At 34.7% G+C, this 19347-nt stretch overlaps 1 protein-coding gene and 1 long non-coding RNA gene across 7 annotated transcripts; one reads left to right on the top strand and one right to left on the bottom strand.

Moving 5' to 3' along the window:
* Positions 1-911: 911 nt before the first annotated feature.
* On the bottom strand, positions 912-8601 carry LOC121238175 (beta-glucosidase-like SFR2, chloroplastic). 5 transcript variants are annotated; one of them, XR_005935097.1, is made up of 12 exons: positions 8346-8601; positions 6887-7241; positions 6555-6693; positions 5312-5478; positions 3852-4073; positions 3391-3559; positions 3074-3307; positions 2827-2976; positions 2606-2735; positions 1744-1953; positions 1151-1349; positions 912-1072 (listed from the first exon to the last, which is right to left on the bottom strand). XR_005935097.1 is itself a non-coding variant. In XM_041135024.1 (10 exons), the coding sequence occupies exons 1-10, from the start codon at positions 8515-8517 to the stop codon at positions 1769-1771; spliced, it is 1923 nt and encodes a 640-aa protein (XP_040990958.1). In that variant the 5' UTR covers positions 8518-8596; the 3' UTR covers positions 1530-1768. The 5 variants fall into 5 exon arrangements, 2 of the variants coding, with proteins under 2 accessions (XP_040990958.1, XP_040990951.1); XR_005935095.1 differs by having other exon boundaries at positions 6887-7244; positions 8346-8596; XR_005935096.1 differs by having other exon boundaries at positions 1151-1319; positions 1766-1953; positions 6887-7244; positions 8346-8596.
* An 8834-nt stretch (positions 8602-17435) lies between these two features.
* Positions 17436-19083, top strand: LOC121238168. 2 transcript variants are annotated; one of them, XR_005935094.1, is made up of 3 exons: positions 17578-17740; positions 18062-18705; positions 18844-19083. It is a non-coding gene; the product is annotated as an uncharacterized LOC121238168 (long non-coding RNA). The 2 variants fall into 2 exon arrangements; XR_005935093.1 differs by having other exon boundaries at positions 17436-17740; positions 18062-19083.
* Positions 19084-19347: the final 264 nt, after the last annotated feature.

Here is a 19347-nt window from a genome sequence, read left to right as displayed (position 1 = left end):
TCTTAATTTCATGGGAAAAGCCATCCTTTTTGCCACAACATGAACGGCGAATAAAGCATTTTAATTTCGTGGCAAATAAGTTCACTAAGATCAACTCGTGGTCAGTAATAATGTCATTATCCATGGAAGAAGTTCGTGGAAAATCTACCATATCCATAAATTTCCTTCGTGGCAAAAGTTGTGTCTTTTAAGTTTTATCCATCAATTCGTTCATGGCAAAAAATTATTCCGAATGGTGACTTCGGGTAGAAATAAGTTATTCCCACCAGAATCAATTGGTCGGAAAAGAGCAGTTTCTCTAAACTTGAGTGATTGTAAATAGTTATTGCCGGTGAAGCTCATTTTGTAGCAAAAACGATCTTTACTAAATCCCACGGGTATTAATTCATGGCAAAAGAGGTTTTCTTATTACAGTTGTCGGTGGGAATAAATTTTTCTATCAGTTTGGTTAAATATTTTCCATCAAAATCATTTGTCGAAAAAGATTGCTTTCCCAAGAATATTAGTCATGGGAAATACAATTGTGCAAAAATCCTATTTTGTGACCAAATCAACTCTTCTTAAAAAGTTTTTCTGATTAATGTTTGCTACTATGAAAAAAATCAATTTCCTACCAATCAATCCCACAAACAATCCAAACAAAGTTTTACTTGCCGACATCATTTCGTGGGAAAAGGCTCTCTTTTTCTTTTTTTTTCCATGAGCAGTTTTCATGTAATAAGGTAATTATTTGCCACAACCGTGTCTTCAAAAAAAAATTCATGGCAAAAGGCCATATTTCTTGTAGTGAAGGTTTGATGAAATGATCAAAATGTAGAAAATAAATGAGGGTTTCTGCAGAATGACTTGCGTTCGCGGGGGGTGGGGGGGGGGGGGGGGGGGGGGGGGGGGGGGGTTGCTTGAGGAAGAAATTACACTATGAAATTTGTTGGATACTAGCTCTCAGCTCACTCTTTTGCTTTCCACTACATGGCCATTTTGTAGAGGAAGAAGAAGAAGCTGATAATGAAGAGACGACTCCAAGGCCTCTATCCACATCAAAACTTTTTGAAAGTTTTAATTACCGTGGGACCTTCTGCCAATATGTGTAATATAATAGCAAAATAAAAATGCCATGTCCAAGAGATGAACATGGGTTAGAAATTAATACTCAAGGTCCTCAACCTGTAGCTACCCATCCTATGGCAACTCTTTCTCAAGTTTTTGTTTGTGGTTTCTTCACGAGCCAAAACATTTCCTTTTCGGAACTTCCTTAATCCACAACTTCTTGAGCGGTCAACGCACTCCGAATAGTGATATTCGGTGTGGCAAGGGCCCGGTTTTGGAAATTAAGAGATGCCAACATGCATCTTCCATCCACAAAAGAACAATGATATAAACACAATTATTTTAGAACACATTTTACAACCAATCAACGTGACTATTGCACTTTATCAAAACATTCAGACGTTTTTTAATCCTCAGTTTTCCACCTGTATGAGAGAGAGAGAGAGATTCTCTCCTCTCCATATTTCATGATACGAAGTGGGTGGAATAAATACAGTTGACTAGCACTTTATTCCAATGAATACTTCATTTAATAGTGTTGTTATTCTTTCCTTGAGCATCCTTAACAAGATGCACACACATAAAAGGTACCAACTACTACCAAGGCACCAAACCCATATGCTAGATCACAAAACTCTAGAGATATTTGGAGACCTAATTTCTCAGCTTCAGGATAAGCATAAGAAATATACGTACAGCAATATGAGCAAGCCATCAGATGCTAAAGAGGCAGAAGAACCAATTCAGCATCATCACTTTGAGGCTTCGTTTTCTTTTTGATGGAGAAAGGTCGGAGAAGATATCTTGATAAGCGACTCAATGGGTCCTGCAGACCTTCCATCTCATAGTGTCCAAACCGCCAATCTCGTACCATGTAAGGCCGCTGTATGGGTTCATCAAGGCCTCCTGTTTAAATGAGGAAGAAGAATCATTATGTGCAATATTTGAAGGGATATAAATACAAAAAAAGGGCCATTAAAACAAGGACTCCATCGTGCACAAGGAAACTTCATTATGTCTATTGAGGCAGTACCATTAAAAAAAAAAGCAAGCAGAGCTGTTTGAAATTTGCCAGAGTATTGTGTTTTGAAAAATGTGACTAAGTTTCCAAGGCATTCGAGTGACTGAAGGTTTTGGACTTATTCAAGTTGGGTATGTGGTGGCTATTTAACCCCTTTTTCAATTTCTTAGCACAGTTCTAAGCTGAGGTTGGAGGGCTCCCCATCTATATATTGGTAGGTAGCCAAAGGAAAATATTGCGTTTGTTAATTTCATTTCCTAGGAGTACCCGTTACATTAATTTACAATATATTTCTGGGATTCGATATTTTGTATTTGGTTATAGAGTCCCAGTATTGAACAAGCAATAGTTTTCCAGGGAACCGTTCCAAATTCAATTTGTGCGGGGCTACCACAAAATTTATTTTGTAGAGTTAGTGGGGTATAAGACAATGTGCAAATCCATCCTCTGAAGAAGCATATTGTGCAGAATGAGAAACAATTCCAAGAGACGAGAGATTGCAACTTGAAACCAAAGGAGCTTGAGTTGCATGGTTACCTGCATACATCAAACCCTGTTTATTAATGGCCCGATAAAATGGACGCGTTTTATTCTCTTTAGCGGCTCTTCGTAGCTCAATCCATGCACGTCTTCTGTCTTCACGTCTAATTCTACCTGATTTAACCACCTGAAATCAAGATACCCATTCAAATCCTACTAAAAGAATGCAGAGGAGAGAAATATGACCACAGAAACGAAACAAACACAAAAGTTATTACCTTAGAAAATAGATGGTAAGAAGGACGTGGAATCCGGGAAAGACCATCAGCTCGATTAACTGCTACAAGTCCAAATTTGGGACCATATCCATCAGCCCACTCCCAATTATCAGAAATAGTCCAAAACAGGTAGCCAATCACAGGGACACCCTAGAAAACAACAATTGGCATGTCTCACACTCGGTTATCATTCACAACGGATAATTTAGTCCCAAATAATTAAAAAGGGTTAATTCAGACACAAAACCATGATCATGGCAGCATAAACAGCGAGCAAATGTTCTAACAGATATGGCTGCCGGATCAAGTCTGTCTCGTCAGAAACACCGTTTTCACAAATGATGAAGGGGACATTCAGATGTTTGTATCTTTCATGGAACTGAAGCAGCATGCGGTACAGGCCATCAGGATATACCCCACGTCCAGATTCACTGTACTCATCAGTCTCTACAAGCTTCAGTCCAGAACCAGAGACCACCTCCTAAATAAACAAAAAATACGGTCAACTAAACATGTGACAATGTATGAATGAGCATATGTGCTTTATAAAAGAAGTGGAAGTACCTGCCCATAGTAGTTTATGCCTATAAAATCCAGCTTATCAGAGATGTCATCCACAAATGGGAAGAGAGTCAAGGAATTTGCCAATGAAACAGCAGCAACATCAAAGAGACCATATGGCCGCATAAACGAGACGTGGTGCGCTACTCCGACTACTGGATTTGGTAAGGCACTAAAAGATATATAGAGAGTCTCAAGATGCTTAGAAACTTTGAGGAATTAAAAATTATGAATAACTTTGGATAGAGAATATATGAGATTCACAATTATTAAATGAAAGGTAGCTCGATATAGAACACAACAAAAAGGATTGCAATAACCCCTAGGATTATGATTAAACATTGATGAGTAGGCCATATAGAAAGTCCATTGATCAGATAATTACAAAAGATTTCAAGGACCGTAATTTTAAATTTATATGAAAATTTTTTACACATGCCAGAGCTTCTGCGAAGAAGAGAAACCTGTGCTCATGGATATAGTCATAGGCTTTTGAGTGTGCAATGGCCATCCAATGCATGGCCTGTTGGAAAACACCAGTTGGTAGGGCAGAAGTGGCAACCTCCAGCATATCAGGATGACCACCAGGCCAAGCACCGGCACAATAAGTCAGCATACAGAAGACATGAGGCTCGTTAAATGTCACCCAATAGTCTACAACGTCCGATACACAGTCTACAACAAGCCTGCATGAAAAAAAGCAGTGACAGAACTGACGAGACAATTACATATTATTCCAGAGCAGAAACAAACCTAATAAAGCTAATTGCAAATGAGCAAAATACAATTCAGGGAATTTGTTTTTCAGAATATTAGTGCCTGTCAAATTGGACCCAGTTTCCTCTCATTGATTTCTTTCTTCTTTTTTTTTTTTTTTATGCCGGGGAACCTCTCCAAGGAAAGGCCCTTCAGACCTATCCCTGCAGAGTAAACCACAGTCCTGTGCACCGCACCCTCAGAAGTTTCCCTACACGGAACTGGTTAAATTGCTGGCTTTTCACCAGGAGGTGTGGCTCCGAAGGATTGTTTGCACCCATGAGATGTTAAACCTTGGACCTGACCTTGAAGAGAGTGATACCCCAAGACCAAGGCCTTCCCCACTTGGGCCAACCCCTTGGGTATCATTCACTTCTTCTTTTTTTTGATGTTGGGGAGAACCGGCATTCTAGGAAATAGACAGCAACCAGAAGTAGAATTCCTTCCAGAGCAGTAACTGGATATAATCATAACAGTTTAAAAAAATGAACACATACGTTCAGCTGATCAAGGTGACGACCCAAGTCAAAGTCTATGTATATGCATGTTCAGTCAATTTCGCAAATGCTTGAGTTCATGATTTTCAGGGGATTCGTTTTTCCTTGCAGACAGTAGTATTTGAACCCTATACAGTAACTCCATAACAACTATGCCTTACCATCAACCTACTCCATCTTTTTTGTCGGTTGGCTCCAAAAAGACAATGTGACTTGAATGCATAAGGAAGGGTTTTCTTTCCTCATCAAGTAGATGGTCAATCAATATGTTTCATAAAGAAGTTGGTACTTTACTTTGGTTGAGGATGATTGTGGCCTGAAACTACAAAAGAGGCCTAAAGTTTCACCAATCCCCGTACCTGAATTTACCCCTTCCCTTGCTTTAGTTGTTAATGGAGAAAAAGGCTCAGCAACAAAAAAATGAGATAAATCTCCACCTTTACTTCTGTTAGATATGTATGGGTACCTGCTGAAATTACCTTCAATTTCTTGACTTGATAATGACATAGAAATGTTTATGCTCCGGTTAGTTTTAAGTTATCATAGATTAAAAAGAAATGAGATATAATTTCAAATGACAGTTCACTGGAGTGAATGACAGTGAATCAGAGTGATATAGAAGTGCAAAAAAGGACCAAATGTTAAATTAATAATTTTTAAGGAAAACTAACCTGGTAAAATCGATGAAATAATCAACAGTTTTTTCCAGCTTCCACCCTCCATACTCACCAGCCCAAGGTGGCAATGAGTGATGGAACAGAGTCAGCATCACCTTCATTCCATATGAACGTACCCTGTTTATTATCCACTTGTAACGCTCCAATGCCGCATAATTGACCTAAAAAAGAACATCAGTCCAGATTTATCTGCGAGTAAGTCCATTAAGACACTTTCATATTTCATATTGTTAAATATGTTAGAACATTGAGAATAACTTCAAACCAGATGTGGTGTCAGGAGGGACTTTACACCCTCCAATGATCGGACGACACGTCACCATTCTAAGAAAATTAAAATAGAACTAGCCCTCAGCTAATCCCATACAATCCCCATCTCTCTCTCCTTCTCCCCTCTTGCCCTCTCTCTCAAGCCAAACGATTTGTGTGCTCTCTCTCTCTCTCTCTCTCTCCCCAAGCCACACCCCCTCAATCTCTCTCTCGATAGATGAAGACGCCTCTGTACAAAATGTAGACTGAACATGAAAGAATTGCCCATGACCATTTTATTTGTCTATATTACTCTCTTTTTAGCGTTTTTGCTTCTCAATTGTGAGGCTCACGGTTAACAGTAGTGATTGTTAAAAAAGGTAAATACAGAAGGTAAGACATTCGCAAATTGAATTGAAGAGATCAAAATTTTTTGAAAAAGAACAGTGATGAAAAAAAAAAAAAAAAAAACCTAGACACCCATGTAATATCTTAGGACTGGTATATAAGGTTTTGGAAAGGCCAAAATTGTTTCATAGGTGCATTGTGGACATATAAGAACCTTCTTGCGAAGTCATCAGCCCTTCAATTGTGTAGGAAAGAGACTTTTCCCAATCAGCTCTAAGAAGTGTCTGCAATGTCTGCATCACATCATATGAAGGGGACAGAGACTGAGGGGTGTGGCTTGAGCAGAGAAAGAGAGGAGGGGAGGGGGGGGGGGGGGGGGGGGGGGGGGGGGATTGCATGGATTAGTTGGTTCTATTCTAATCTTTCTAGAATGGCGATGTGTCATCAGTCTATTGGAGGGTGTAAATCGCCTCTTAACACCACATCCTATTCCTAGTCTCTCTCTAGAACATATACATGATGACCATATATCCTAAGCTAAACTCCAGTATCACTTCTTATCTACACTGAGGATCTGGATTTCACCCAAAGGCATCATAACACTTTGAAACGGTGTAGGAATGGTCAGGAATAAACTTACAATTTCATTAAGCCCGTTGACTGGCTCTTTGGGCATGATTCTTGACCAATCTATTCCCATTCGGAAGACACTTATTCCAGTATTCTTAGCCAGTTTCAGTTCTACATCAGGATCAGACCAAAACCTTAGCCTTTCTTCCCTGAAAATTAATGCAAGCAAACTAATGCATCCTTATATTTTGTGATCTGCATAAATTTTTTGGTAAGTATGTGCATAAATGTAAGGGTGATACATACGCAAGTTACCTCTTGTTTTGCAATCAACCCTAAACTTTGAGACAACACATCAGAAACATTTTTTGATTAATAGAACACTCAGAAACTCAAGCTTACGGGTGTGGAACATTGTGCCATGCAGCTACATTATGATGACATTCCTCTTTTGGTGCAGGCTTTTCTTCACTCTCTTCTTCTATGTATTTCTCAAACCCCCTAATCATGGCTTCCATAGCTATCTTAAGAGGCTTCTTCTTCTTCACTGTTTTATTAACACCCTTTTGTGGTAATGAAGCTTGCTGAGACCCACCACCACCGGTAGCAGAACCCATTAATGCATCAGCAGGTTGCAGGCCCAGATGTGGCTCTGATTTGTCACAAGGGTTTTCTTCTGCAAACTGAAGCCAAGCATCATTGAGTTTGTCTTCAACGTGTGCCGGTGCTGTTGCTAGTCCAAAGAAAAACTTACCATCTTCTGCAGCGAATCAACATAGAAAATATACCATAAATCATCAAAAAAGATGCCAAGGCCAAGCACTTCAAGATTCACCAAGTATTCTCCATCCAATACCAGCAAACAGAATTGTTACATCTACCAAACTTCAACACAAATACCAGTGAATATAAATTATTGCTATCATTACCATCACATTGCAGCTACATGAGAGTGTAATTCCCCCTTACAATGGCTACCTTCCTCTCTGATTCACCACCCCAAGGGTATGAGAGACACTTTGAAAATCAATAAGTTAAGCAAATAGGCTGTCAGTTTCTTGCTTTTGTTGATTGGAGCTTAGAGGTTATGGTTCAGTCTAAGCTAAGCCGCAATATAAGAAGCAATTGACTTTCAGAAACTGGCTTTGGAATATTGGCAGTTAGCTTGAGGAGCCTCCAGGACAACTCCATATATAAATATACATAAAATTCCTGTGATTTCTATGTGCTAGTAAGAAAATGACATAAAAAAAAGTTGCTTGACACAAAGAGAAAGAGAGAGAGAGACATACAAAGTCTCAGCCTAAAGCAATCCGAATTGATGCCTCTTAAGATGATTTCAACTAGCATAATGTTTATAAGCTATGCAGAGATAACCATTTTAAGTATTTTGGTTGTTAACTATGTCTATGACTGCCCTGGTCGGCACAAACGCGGTATAAGTACATCACTGCACAAGAAGATAACATAAATAGTAAAACGAATATCTGTTGTCACACTTTTTTACTTTGATTATCCCTACCGTGTCCTTATACCACCATTTTCTTATTACATGCAGAAATTCTAGTTCACTACGTTAGTACGCTTGAATCTACAGTCAAATGTCCACAAATTCTAACTCTTGTTCACCAAACAATTGCGCTTATTCCACAAAAAAAGGGGTATTATTTGAAAATCCTTCGACATTGTGAAGCTCTTGTATTACACTACAAGTCACTGATTACTGATTAGTGCTGCTAAGTTTGATATAATATGTTACCCTACCACCCTAACTCTAAAACTTAAGCCAATTGACTTGAACTCAATTAGAGCTAGGGCTTGAAAGGCTCGGTGTGAACTGCAGATAGAAGAACTGAGTTACCATTAACATCGAAGTCGGCTAGTATGTCAGAGGACTCGTCGATAGGGGATTGGAAACGCCGGAGATTCTTTCTCCGGTAGCGAGAGAAGGAGACGGCGTTGGCTGCAACGGTAACAGTGACCAAGATTCCGACGAGCTTCGTTGCCGTTATGAAGAGTGCCACAAACGCCATCTCGGAAATTAAACAGAGAGTTTGGAGTCCCCTGAATTTATGGGACGAAGTGGCCGCGATCGATCCATTTCGAAGTGCTGTGATGGGAGGGGCCGTCTAGCCACGTGTCCGGTGGTTAACGACTCGTTGTGCCAATAAAAAAATTAAATATATAGTAAAAAGAATAAGTCTATCATTATCCATATTACATTAGAATGAAAAATGATAAAATGACAATTATTGCAATAGTCTCCAGTGCACCTGGAAATATTAATAAAATGATGTATAAATAATAATAAAAAAGTGTTAGTTAAGATATTTTATTAAGTTAAAAAAATAGAGATAAAAATTTATTAAAAATATTAAAAAATTATTTAAATATAAATTTTTGATATAATTTTTATTCTAAAATTTGAAGAAATTGTATTAATTTTTTATTTTATTTTAAAGTTTATAAAAATTATAATGATTAAATACTTAATATTAGATAAAAAATTAAAAATTAAAAAATGATAAATATTTTATATTTAAATGATATAAAAAACTCGCATTACATTATCCAAACATAACCTTTATATATATTACATTCATGAATAATGTTATTATACTGTTTGATTTTTTTTCTTTATTTTAACCGTTTATATATTTAATTTTTTTAATTTTTTTATTTATTAATTAAAAAAATAACTATTAGTGTACTGATATTTTTTATATTTTTTAAAAATGTTTAAAAATATTAAAAAAAATGAATAAAAGAAATGAAAAAAATTAAAAAAAAAAGTTAATTTTGCCTAGGGCTGGCACTGTACATGCATTCTGAGTTTTAAAAATGATTTTATATTTTTAAATTTAGTGGTAATTTGATTCTTTAAACCTTTGCTGAAACTCATAAGCCACGCACTTAACCACCAATAAAAGAACACCACGAAAAATAAATAAAAAATAAAAAATAAGAAACATTTAAAACCAGAAATAAAATTTAATAAACTTTTTAAAAAAATAGAGCCATCATCTGCTACCATTCTGTGCCTTAGAAATAAATTACCGACAGCATGATCACCCACTATTTTCTAATAAAAAATTTTAAACATAAACTCCACGTTTTACTCATCACTTAAAAATATGTAATTTTATTTTTTTATCATTATATTTTATATTGAAAATTTAAAATATAAAATATAAAATCACATATTTTAAAATATAAAATTTAAAATATAAAATATAAAACATAAACGTGAAAAATTTAATATAAAATATGATGGTAAAAAAATAAAATCACATATTTTTAAGTAGTATGTAAGGGTGTGGGGCTTCTATATAACACAGCTCTTTTCGAATAGGTATTAGAATGTGCCTTTGCATATTGACCCTTTTGTATAAATCATTCTTCTTATCTCAACTCCGACAAATTTTTTGATGTTATTCTTAACAGAAATCAATTGCAGAGGTTTTTAGGATCTCTCAATTATGTTGTTAATTTTTACAAAGATATAAGGAAACAATGTCATCCATTCTGGAACCTGAAATCCTGTACAAGAAAAATATAGTACTATTAAAAAAGAAATTTTATCTATAATACTATACATTTCTAAATTTCAATCTGATTTGTTAAATAAAAAATTTTTACTTCGAGTTGATTGTATGAGTGTCAAATTTATTTTAGAAAAAGATATTAAAAATTTTTAAAATGTTTGACTTTAAACATTTTAACTTCTAAACAATTTACTGGCTACACTTTTGGACTCACTCTTCACGTTTGAACTTCCAATATTGCTGTACGTCTGTTCCTTTGGTTTGGCTCGACCGTTGCAGATCGATGTAGAGTGGAGACCAAGCTCATTTAAACTTTTCTAACCACTGAAAGAAGAAGAACATGAGTTTGAAGGAGCTTGTCATCGAGGTAATCTCTGTTACCATCAGTATGAGCTAGAATTCCCACTATATACATGAATTTGCATTTCTATTTTATAAGTTTAGCTTAATTTTATATATTATAATAATAACAACATGAATAAAGAGTGGATCATGATGTGGCTTTATAGTCATTGGGAAACAAACAAGAGGGATCAAGACAACAGGAAGTTGTAGACGCTGATGATCTCTCAAGTCGGGTTTGAGCCATAGTTTAGACTCAGTCTCACTAGAGAATTCAATAAGTTTTCAGGCGATTAATACTAATAGCCTAAGGTGAATGCATATTTAAATTCAAAATTTGAACTCTGAAACTTTAGTCTTGTTTGTTTTTTCAAATGAGATGAATTGAGATTAAAATTAAAAGTTGAATAAAATATTATTAGAATATTTTTTTTAATATTATTTTTGTTTTAAAATTTAAAAATATTAATTTTATTTTATATAAAAATTTAATAAAATTATAATGATTAGATGAAATAAAATAAATTAAGAGAAAGTATAAAAATAAACGAGTGCCTAGTAAATGCCAAAAAACGTGGGTTTATAAGTCAAAAAGATGCATGCTCTTTACATTCAGTTCGGAAAAAAGGAGGAGGCAAGCAGAGTACGTAACGACCTACTATATACGGGGCTACTGCCTACTGGTTAGCAACTTCATCACTTGGAAAACTGCTGCTAGCTGCCACCCATTTAATGTCATATCCTTTGTATATCTTCAATTAAAAATAATTCGACAAGCGATCTTACCCATACGTTTAATTTTTTTCGCTAGAGGCAAGTTAGATTCTAATTGGAGACTTGTGGTTTGTAATTTTTGTGGTCTACGCTGAAGAGATAGATTGACATCATTCTAAGCATCTTTTAGGTTTCCCAGTTGGAACTCCCATAGAAAATGGGACAAACTTGGCCTAGGATGCATGCATGCCAAGACAATTGGTTTATTGAATATTGCTATTATCATTTGAATTTAGATTGTTTAGAGTTCTTGATAAAAAAATAAAAACTCTAAGATCTAAGATGAAAGAAAGATAATTACATAAAGTAGATCTTCCTGAATTTATAACTAATCACATGAATTTTTCAAGAAATATTAAATCTATGGGACTAACAGGTCCTGTTTGGATAGTGAGAGTATTTCATCTTATCCTATTTAAGCTTATCATTATAACTTTTTCAAATTTTCACACAAAATATAATAAACAATTCAATTTTTTCAAATATCAAAATAATAATAATATTAAAAAAATAATATTCTGACAATATTTTATTCAATTTTTATCTGAAATCATCTCATCTCACTATCCAAACCACACCGAATCCCAAGAGGCTAGCTAGAAGAAAAACTATTAATGAAAAATTTCTGTCACATTAATTCATTAATCTAAGGATCGATAATAGGCCATTTGGACAGTATAGTGACTCCAAGGGATTAGATTTGGCTTATTGCTATCACAAGTTCAATTTTAGTTGTATTTGGGTGTTTTTTATTTGGAGAGAATGCACAATAATCTTGAAGTTGCAAACCAAACAACACAATAATCGATCGAGCTCCATGTTCAGGATCAATTAGCTCCATTTTTCACTTTTTTTATTTTTTATTTTTATGATATTGATGTAGCGTTACAATCATGACTTTATTGTTGAGACTCTCCCTCCTCTATTCTTTTAGTGATTGCAATAAATCTATGTATTGAATTATGAAAAGAGAACAAAAAAACTGTGTCACCAGTCACAGTACTATTCACTAATATCCAAGATATCTTATGGAAGTGTTGCCGTTTTACCTGGAAATTGTATGCATACATATGGACCACCACAGATAAAAAAATTTCGAATTATTCACCTCTCTCTCTCTCTCTCTCTCTCTCTAGGGAATCTTTGCAGGGTTTTTGTTTCTTTCGTTATAGTTCTTCCAAATGAAAATCAAATTGCTCCCATTTGGACCCCGATTTATTACACACACACAAAAAAAAAAAAAAAAAAACTAGAAATATACGGATGCCATACATCTTTCAAACTCTCCTTTTTATCCATATTTTCGACATTATTGGTTTACTGATTTGGGATGCCTTTTATTATTGAAGCCATTGAGTGGAACTGATCATTTGGTTGTACCTTCTTTTTTTTCTTTTTCTTTTTTTTATAATCGGGTTGTACCTATTTAGTGTAATGATTTATACACAACTCTTTATATAATTTTATTGATAATCATATTTTAAAATGAAGATATTTTGATAAAATGTTTTTTTTTATTTAAACATAATTATGAAAAAAAATTGTAGAAAAAAATTGGTGAATTTATCCGTACTTTTCATTGATCAAACTGGTAATGTATGTGTCCTTCCTAGTATTAAAAATGACCCAACATGAGTCTCCTTTACACTCCAGCTGTTTCAACTTTTACGGACTATCGAGGTCACATCAACTTCCCCATCTGTATGAGGCACGGGAACTAGTTAGATTCCAACTTCTAGACTCCGATGCTACTTTGAAAATTTGGCTTTTTGGCTGAATTTTTTGAAGACTTGATCGTATAAACCGTGTTGATGCAATTTCCTGGTAATTAGCCTCCCAGACTCCCAGTCGTGTATATAATGATCCTGCAATAAGAATGAAAACTCAGGATCTCGAACGGAGGAAACCTTGGGGGATTAAGTAAGAAAATGTGACATGATTGTCGATAATTAACGGTTTAGAGTCTTAGGATGCACCTCTCGATCTATTTATAGATGAAGAGAGATTCAGTATGGCATTGCTCTTCCGAGGGCTTGATTTCTAAGATCTCACATGTTAACGCTTCTTAGAGCTTAATTCCAAGAACTTGTCTCATTTGTCTTTGAGATGAGATAAAAGTTAAAAATTGAATAAAATATTATAATTAAAATATTTGTTTAATATTATTATTATTTTAGAATTTGAATTAGTTGAATTGTTTATTTTATTTTGTGTAAAAATTTGAGAAAGTTATAATGATTAGATAATATGAGTTGAAATGTGTTGTGAAAAAAATGAGATATTCTGCCTGAATTTTCTTGAGAGCTTGATTTGATCATTAACAGAGTCAATTTGATGTGTATGTTCTACTTGAATTTTCCTCTGTGTTAGTTTATCATAGAAAGATTGTTCGGTGATAGTTTCGGATCAAGCACGATTTAAGAGACTCAACTCCTATAGCAATACGATGTGTTTTGACTTGCCCGCCTATTAAGGCGTGTTTTGTAAACACCACCTCCAACAATACTCCATGTGCTTGCAAGGGAGGGAACGACAGGATAGTCGTGTGTGTTTGTAACACCTCCAATACTAAAGTCAACATGTACCTTTTATGGAGAAAAGAGAGAAAAAACCAAGAGAGTTCAGAGAGTAATTAACCCCCTAATGTTACCAAACTTTTTCTATTTATAAGAAATTCCTTTAAGGATCCCTAACCCTTATGTCGTTGTAATGTTTACACCTATTTTGGATGGCATGGCGTAGCATTTAATGTGGCTACTTCTATCAGTAGCTGGAACTCAATCTTGGTGCCGGCCATTCAACGCTGAATTTAATGGGGCTAATCTTGCGGGGGGCAAGATCACGATCGGTCTTTCTTTCATTAATGCTCCGAGTTCGAGTGAGTGCCACCTATTTCTCCTTTCTTGGGCCGGCATGAGCTTCTTCCCTGTCATCTCCTAGCCCGCCTAGTTATGGGCTACGAGCTTTAGTAGAGTGGCTCGAGCCCGGCCCGATTGGTATAAAAACCACCTTACACCGCCTCTAGTGGTGTTGCTTTAGCGCAGGTAGACCTCGCATGACCAAGTTTTTAACTGCTCACGGTTCTTTCCTCGCCAAGCAAGTGAACTTAGCCTAACAAATTGGAAAAACTTTCCCATTTGGACTTGCGTTTCTAATGATTGTCAGCTTCTTCCATAATGCGTGGTTTTTTTATCTTTTTTATGTCAGTCAGAAAATTGATCCTCTAACATTTTATTATGGATAATAATAAGCTTGCTATTTCCTATCATCCATTTCCTACTCCTTTTATTTTTTTTATATTTTTTTTACTTACTGATTAAGGAAATGACTATTAGTATACTATTTATTTCTTAATGATTAAAGATGTTAATAAAAAAAACTTAAAAGAAAATAATAAAAAAATAAAAATTCAAATACACTATAGATTAGTAAAATGGTGGTAGAAGGATAATAAGCCTATCATTATCATTTTATTATTACATGCACAAATTTCTTGAATAATATTAAATATTTAAACAATATTATAACACTGAGTTCAAATTAACCACAGCTATATTAAACTTCAATTTTGAAATACACATAAATCACCAAAGGTCACAAAATAGGCAATGAGAAGGCATAATGGAACCGAATGGAACGGAACATGCAACAGCCCATGACAGGATATCGATTACTTGGAAGGTTTGGAAAGTTTCTAAAATTCATGCCTGGCCTGAGTAATTATGCAACAAAATTAGCCATATCCTATTCGAGTTTCAAGAAACAAAGCAGCTCAGTTCCATGTGGATTCTACATCATTATCTCTTAGACCTCATTACTTACATAGGACGTATTAGTTTCTGTTTTCTTTTCTTTTCTTTTTTTTTTAGAGAGAGAGAGAGGGGGGGTCTGAATCAGGATATAAAAACACTGTAGAAGAAGAGAAAATGAACATGGTACGCATGCAAGAGATAGAAAGTATGGGCAAGAGATGGAGTAAAAGCCACAAATATGCTCTGGAAACTGACACCAATCACCTGGTTCAGATGTTGCAGCCACAGGGCATGGAGCTAATTATGAGTGATTGTGGAAGAGGTTGCATACCCATTCCCAGTTGACGCTATCTGTGCATCATGGCAAAACTCACAAATCTAACACTATCACACTCCTCCTGTACACATCTATGTACACATCTATTTATTTACTTGGAACATTGATATTGATTTTATCAAAATTATTTCTAAAATTTGATAAAAAGTACATAATTTTTATAAATCCAAAGCCTCTATAGTCATAACTCTACGTTAAATTAACTATTGAATTCATCAAAATTATAATATAATATTATTTTTTTAATAAAAATATTTTTATTTTTTTCATATCTTACAAGTACACTAATTATATGTTAATTAATAATTTAATTTGATTATTACATTATTATTACATGACGGTTGGAGATTAAATGTGAATAAAAAAGATCTTTAGAGATTAAAAGTGAATAAAAAATAGATTTGATGAGTGAATAGTAACCCTTCAAATTTGAAGAAACTCATCTATTTACTATAACTCAAAACTTTACATTTATCTCTTTAGCTAATCCAATACAGCTCTATTTGATAAAATTCATCAAATTTTATATTTGGTTAGACTTTTGATGAAACCAATATCAATGCTCTTAATTTTGAAAAAAATAGGTTATTGCAACCTTTGCTAGCTTCTTATCACTAGAGTGATGGAGATTAATTTATTTCCTCTTAACATTCTATTATCTATATGTTTTTGGGAGATTATCAAAATCCTCGTATAAGAATAGAAAGAACGAATAAAGAGTCTTCAGGGAGAGTATACAGTTTTTTTATATAGATTCATTTAAATTTCTCTTAAAGTACTTCCAGACAGATAAGAGTATTATTATAATCATATCCAGATAAAGAATGCCAACATTTGGTCTCTTCTTCTTTACCCTTTATCTTTTAGGAAAAAAAAAAAAAAAACGGACTGTGAGGACACTTTGAGTTCAAATTCACAGCATTTGTGAGCAAATCGAGTAGCAAAATGAGTATTAAATTGTGTTTAATGGTGTACATATTCATGATTCATGGCTAATGGGGGCAACATGTGCTGTTGGCTCTAGGACATTCAAACCAGTGAAAAGAGTCAAAAGCATGTGAAACAATGTTTTAGATAAAAAAATTTAAATTAACGCAGGCCAAGAAGTTGGGGAAGGTGATTTTAACATTACTTTGACCAAATTAATGTAGGAGACCGTGATGGTGATGCCTACCCCTCAAGCCCTCGAGGTTCTTCCATTCCCCTCAACAACCACTCCAATATCACCTTATTTTACATCAATCCAATAGAATAACAAAACCAAACACCTTTTTTCCCTCTTTTTTTTTTCAATTTTTTTGGGAAATTTCAAGCACTTTTTAAAGGTTTATTACAGTTACCAAGATTCCTTGTTCCCCCATCTTTTTGCCCAATTCAGGCCCTTTGTTACACAATTGACTGATTATATTAACTCTTAGGGCAGTCTTAAAAGTAACCCATTCGACTTTAAATCCTTGCATAAATCTACAAACAACTCATAAAATATAATTACCAAAAGTAATTGGCCCGTAATTGTACGTGAGAAACAAGCTCTAATCATTTCGTGCCAGCTATAGCTTAAAAAGTTAATTCTTTAGAGAAATGCTAAACTCACACATGGGGTTTTCGATGGGTTTCCGACAGAATTTTTTTTATTTTGTAATTAAGAAAAAAAAATTTGATAATATTGTGATTTTTTTTAAATATTTAAAAGTGTTACAAAAATAAATAAATAAATAAATAAATAAATAAACAAAATTTAACCTTTGCCGGCATTAATTACTTGGTAATTAATTTTTAAAAGAATAATAAATTAAATAAAAAAATCTGAAAAATGAAAAGAACAATATTTATCATTTAATAAGGCTAAATTTTGATAAATGAAAGGTCCCTTTTTTTCTGTTTCTGGATTTGAGAAATTGGAAGGGATGCACAAAAATCATGTTGAGTTTATATATGTTTGAACTTTTTTAAGTATTTGTTATGAGTAATGAGTAATGTTAGATGTAGTTTATGGGTTAGGTAAGTGTCACATATTTCTTTTTAAAAAGAATAAGAATTATTATTAAAAAATTTATTTTTTATGTAGATCTTATATATTTTTTCTGAAAAAAAAAAGTGTTATCATTTCTCAAATATTAATATTAGGGCAGGCATCGTTTGGCTTATTTACAAAGCCCCATTCGCTTTGCCTTTATTTTACCCGAGGCGGTCGACCGGGCAGCACGGTCAAGTCCCGGCGGCAGGGTCACTCTGCTGACCTCATTCGGTCAATTTTTCGAAATAAAATAAAATACATTGTTCCTGGGCCTAAACCTGTCGCTTTCAGGTCCATCGGTGCAGCCCATTTGTTGTCCCCAACCCTTTTTCCCCATAAAAGCCTTCGGCACCTTCACACATTTTTTCTCACATTGCACTTGCTTCTTCTTCCATTCACATCTCTCAGTTTCTGTGTCTCTCTCTTTCTCTGCGTATGTGTTTGTGTGAGGAAGAGAAAAGATGAAAGCAAGACAAAAGTTTCTGCAAGGTATGAATATAGTGAAAGCTTTACATGCAAAAGGCCTTGTAATTCCATTTTTGCAGAACTTACATTCTCTATCCCATGACTCTCTTATTCTTATATGTAACCTCAGTGTTCAACCTTTTTTTCTTCTCTTTTTCTCAGCCATACACAGTTTACCAGAAAGATAAAGATTGTTTCTACTTCATATAAATGACTAATGTGATTTTTCCATGACTCAATTGTAATCCCCAGGAAAAATCATGATTAATCTAGAGTTAATTATCTCCTGTTTTTCTTATCCTCTAAATATATCTGGTCTCACATCATATATAATTGTTGATGCAGATCACCTTGAAGCGGTTATCATGCATGAATCCATGAACAACACCACAGCCGTACTGAACCCTTTGAAAATTGGAATACATGGCAAAAAAGAACTCCAGCTAGCAGCAGACATCTCTGCTGGCGTTCAATTTGAGAATGGGAGTTCTATTGTGATGTTGGCCTGTTCATGTTAATTGGGTGCTATCCTACCTGAGCTTTAATCTCTACTCTCTTCTTCATCCAACCTTTTCTTTATCTATTTCTTTCAATTTTCTTTATTTTTTGGTCTTCTTTGGTCTTCTTGACCTTGTAAGACCTTTTCTTGATCTTGTAAGACCTTACACCGTATCTATTGCCTTTATTTTCTAATTTATTATAGGTTCTATATCAAGGCCAATTGATATAGAACTTAGTAATTATCTTTCTCCATTTCCGCCCAACTCATTTTCTCCTTCCTTGTCTATCCCTCCTGAGCTGTTTGAAATTACCTTGGCATATATGCATCTCTCCTCAAGAACTTGTCCTGTATACAGAAGACTACTTGATGATCACATCTCAGAGTTCATGCAAGCAATGGAGCCTTCTCGATTGCAACGTGGATGACTTTGTTTTCACATGTAAATATAGAAGGATCGAAGAAAATGCAAGAAGAAGTGGTCCTTGAGGTGGAGTTGTATACAAGAATCTAGAATATGTTAAACAAAATAATTTCCTTCTTGTTTTCATTCACAATCAATACTCTTTGTTTCTTATTCTGTATGTTGAGGCCATCAATTTCAATATTGTATTATTGTGCACTGCAGAAATATGCTGCTGCGTGCAGGGCATCAGTTTCGTTGTTTTATATGTTGTTGGCTGACCGGACTATGAGGAAGAGAATAAATATTGTTCTCTCAGATCTGTGGAAGAGTTCCCTCTCGTGACTGCTCTTATATCTACAAAATATCCACTGTATTATTGGAGCTCTCTCTCTCTCCAAAAGACTTTTTTGTAGTACTAAGGAAGTTGTTCATGTTCATGGAAAAAAGCTGATTTACTCTTGACGTGAGAAGTGTTGTCTTTCCACGCCTCAGAAATCTTGTAGTGAGCGCTCGGAGAGAAGAGAGAAGAAAAGAAAAAAACCCCCAAAAAAGGAAGAGTAGTGGCAGAGATCAGGGAAATAATTTCCTTATCTCTTTCGTATGGTTGATTTGTTTCTTCTTTTAAACAAGACAAACAAGGATAGACCCGATCGAAGAAACTCAATTTGTCAGTTCACATATCCTATGCCTTCGATCTCATGCCCCATTAATGGTTATTAACTAATT

The sequence above is a fragment of the Juglans microcarpa x Juglans regia genome, chromosome 1D (genome assembly GCF_004785595.1).
Source record: "Juglans microcarpa x Juglans regia isolate MS1-56 chromosome 1D, Jm3101_v1.0, whole genome shotgun sequence".
NCBI lineage: Eukaryota > Viridiplantae > Streptophyta > Magnoliopsida > Fagales > Juglandaceae > Juglans > Juglans microcarpa x Juglans regia.
Note: the sequence above shows the minus strand (reverse complement) of the source record. Positions and strands in the feature narration are given on the sequence as shown.